Source organism: Papaver somniferum, chromosome 11 (assembly GCF_003573695.1).
Source record: "Papaver somniferum cultivar HN1 chromosome 11, ASM357369v1, whole genome shotgun sequence".
NCBI classification, from domain to species: domain Eukaryota; kingdom Viridiplantae; phylum Streptophyta; class Magnoliopsida; order Ranunculales; family Papaveraceae; genus Papaver; species Papaver somniferum.
The window spans coordinates 14,701,295-14,705,246 of record NC_039368.1 but is presented as its reverse complement, the minus strand read 5'-3'; the positions used below and the strand labels follow the sequence as shown (position 1 = coordinate 14,705,246).

The 3,952-nt window shown below is 38.4% G+C and overlaps 1 protein-coding gene across 1 annotated transcript in view; it reads right to left on the bottom strand.

Annotated features, from left to right (window-relative positions):
- LOC113322360 (cationic peroxidase 1-like) overlaps positions 1-280 on the bottom strand; it is a 4,524-nt gene extending 4,244 nt beyond the window's left edge. Inside the window, exon 1 of the mRNA XM_026570433.1 lies at positions 165-280. Coding sequence (XP_026426218.1) covers positions 165-232 — 68 coding nt within the window. The 5' untranslated portion in view covers positions 233-280. The remainder of the gene's footprint in view (positions 1-164) is intronic.
- Positions 281-3,952: the final 3,672 nt, after the last annotated feature.

Below are 3,952 nucleotides of genomic sequence, written 5' to 3'. Positions count from 1 at the left end.
AACAGTCATGAAAATGTAGACGCAATAAAGAAGCTCCCATTCTGGGTTCATTTGAAATTGCAGTCAGTACTGCATTTTGGATGGTAAAGAGAACATTAGGGCAACTGCTCGAATAGAAACTTGGAGATAACTGAGCAGTTGTTGTACTAATGTTCATGCCAAACATGCACAGCGATGATACTAGAAGAAAGAAAAAGAATGGCCAAGAAGAAGATGAAGAAGAGTAAGCCATGATCAATAAGACTTGAGAAGTGATGAACTAATTCAATAGTGAATCTATTTGGTTTTAGTGCTTGCTGTGAATTATGTCTAATTGCCATACCTATTTATAAAACATCTCTATTCTAACTAACTAAGCGACATGTGCAAATGTTAAACAAGTATTAGTCAAGTCAAATATACAATTATTAGTAACAGTCTGTACATTCATATATGTGGGTATTAGATGATCAAGAAGCACCGAAAATAATTAGGATTAATGTGTATGATTTTCTATTGAAGTCAATAAAATCGGTGTTTTATGTCTATTCTTGTCATCCCTTTTCTCGTCTTCGAAAGGCCTTTTTGTTCTTCTTTTGTGGATCGTCCAGTAGTTATCAACTTTTGATATGTTTTAAATCTTTAAAGTTCAAATCAGTAAAGGCTACTAAAAACTGTAAAGGCTCAATGTAGTTCTTAAAGTGGTCTAGAACTCTAGGCTGACCCTTTAGTAGTTTTGGTCAATCAACTTTCATGGTGAGATGGAACTTCAGCTAGTTTTCATTAACCAATGCATACATCTGTTAAATAACTTAAATTAGGTAGTACGCTGCAACCAGAATCATATATGCACCTCCATGACATATTCATTGACATGTTAGCTATATAAACTACCAAAATAGATTTTCGCTTGCTCACTGAGGGGGGAAAGAAAGAGAAAGACTTCTATAACAAGTTTAATTACAAACTACAAAGGTGATATCTGAAGTCGTAGAATCCACAAAGTGCTGCTAAAATTTAGCTCATTAGTCTTCAAATTCTGCAAAATTTAAGCATTTACAGTTCAGACTTTGTTCACAGTTTAAGACAGGCTTGATTGCTTGAACATTTTAACCATGTACAGAAAAAAAATGATTACACGACTTTTTTTTCGATTTCATGTTTGTCAATGACATTTACAAATCCGGCTTCATAATGACAATTTCATTTCTTTCAATCCGTGGCGACCAAGCTATCCCTTAATTGTCGATCGACCTGTTTTGATTAGTGACACATGGTTGAAAATTTGTAATATGAAACGTACGTATCAAATTTGTTAATGTGATACAACTGATTCATGACAAATTAGTGTTTTTTCTTGAACTTGCTAAACATTATAGACAAAACATTGCAATAGTTAAATACTATGTGAGCGTATATACATTGCATCTAAGTTCTAATCATCAAAATTGTCATCGAAGACCTTGTGGCATACACCCGCTTTAGTATGAACTAAACCCATAATTGATAATCTTATATAATTAGGAGGCGGCTAAACAGTATAGATCAGCCGCATTAGAATTTAAAGTTTTAATTTAGCATTTTAAGATCCGACCAAATCCCTTTGATGTAAACTCCCCAATGATATGTTTTTTTATGCGAAGGGAAGCGGGTTTTCGCTAGGTACATGTTCTACCATCTATAATAGAAAACACGAAACTCAATTTCATTTTATTTATTCTTTTGACTTAAAAGGGTAATTTTTTAATAAAAAGGAAAAATGATACAAGATGAGAGGCGCCTAAACGGTACACAGTTGTGAGACTAAGAAGCCCACAGCAAGACAAGCTAACAGGCAGCAACCACAAAAAAAAAAAAAAAACTAATTAAGAATTTTTAGTTTGGGTTCTAAGACCTCTTCCCAACATTTTGTTACAATTCTGATCCAGACTCTCCATTTTCAGTCTTACAAGTTATCTCCGAGTCCTGTTAAGGGCTTTTTCTTCGCGAGAAAGGTAACTGGTTCTTTTTGCAGAATCACTATTAGAAAAATCTCCATCCTTAGAATAGTCTTCAACCGTAACTCATTCTACCATGCTCTTTATTAAATAATTATTTCCATTCAAATTAGAGGGACTGGATTGCATTGTTGATGCTCTATCATTATTCAGTTTAGAAGGAATGGTGATTACTCCCTTTTCCCTACTTCCTGCCACTAATGATGCACTTGATACATTAGTCTTCTTTATTGCGGACTCTTTGGTTCTATTAATAGGAAACCTTCTTTCTATTGTTAAGTCACCGTACACCATAAAGGGTTCTTTTTAGGAGACCCCTGCTTGCAGATGGTTTTATTCTTCGCTCGGACTTCAGTCCATTCACCTGGAGATGAAACTAAAACAACCTTATTTCCTACATTAGAACTCAAATCCAATGCAGTAACACATGGTTCAGTTAACTCATTCCCTGCATCCACAGATGATATTTCAACAACTCTCACATGCTGACTAACAGTTACATTCGATGCAGTCAATGCATCCAAATGGGTATTGTCTGGACTTCCATTACCTCGATCCACTTGCTCCTCAATGTTGTTACCTCCATTGATTCTTATGGACATAACCTTTCCACTAGAAACATTTGTGTCCTTGTGCTGATCTTTACCCTTAGCAATTGTCTCACCCTCCATGTGGCGGACTGGAAAATTCCTCCTGGCGTACCTGGTGGTGCAGGCCATTACTCCCCTGATGCGTCATGATGATGCTACTTACCAGACTTTAAATCTACGCAAATGCACGTTCGTTTTCCCTTGCAAACATGCTTGTGGGGCATGATGCAGCTAACTTAGCTCCCACACCGTTCTAACTTGCCCTCGTTCTTCAAAGGGTTTAAATCCATGAAGGCTATGACTGATGCACCTTGCATGCATCACTGGCTTCCGAGTCTTGTCCACGCATAAGGCATACCTTGCACTTATACATAAGCCTTTGCAGACCTCATGACGTACTTTCCTTAGGCTTATTGAAGCTCCGCTAACTTGCATATCGATGTAGCTTACTTTCGAGGTCATGCCCAATGCTTCATTGGCACATGCCTAAGTCGAACGCCTTGATAGGAAGTATGAGCATTCAAGGAATAGAATGCAACTTCCTCATAAATTTTGGCCACAATCATCTATTGCATCGAACTGCCGAGTCAGACGATATGAGAGGCCAGGATGCCGCAATCATCTCTAAATTAGATGATATGAACGACAAAGTGTTGGATCGGAAATGCTGCAACTCATTGCGGCTGCCTACGTACCCTTCCCTACTCTAAAGGGACCAAGCACTGATCGTAATTCATCTTCGAAGGGACAATTGCTTAAGACAACTCGTTTGCAAGGCCGTGGCTAAGCAATAATGATAATGTCCTAGTCAGTGTAGGTCGTTCCGTCAAAATTCATCCAAGTGATGCATATTATTTGGTCTGCGGCATGGCATAGTGATGCCCATGCTCAATATGCTCCATTGTCAAGGCTACACAACTATAAATGAGGCCTAAGCATCATTTATAGTCTTTCGGCAAGCTATAAAGCTTACTTGGTGCATGTTCCGCATATGCACCTTCAACCAATTACCCCTCCCTATATATGTTTTAAATACATTTTTATAACATAGATTAAGGGAGAAAAAATCATTCATTAAGTCCAAGTTCGTGATGGTTGCACATTAGCACCCTGGACAACTGCAATGTACGGCCGTGATGGATGTTCAATCAGTTCTGGCTCACATGCCAGTTCCAATGTCCGACCATGATGGCAGAACATTTCCTGAGCCAGGTCCAGTGAAGGGCTATGATGGATGTATTGGCACATAGGCCACTCCAATATCCAGCCGTGATGGTTGTACATTGCCAATCCCAGACTGCTATGACATGTTGCGGTATTGTCCATAGGCCAATGACCTGCGTAATGCACCATTTTGGCGCTACTTTATTCTAGACCAGCCACCCA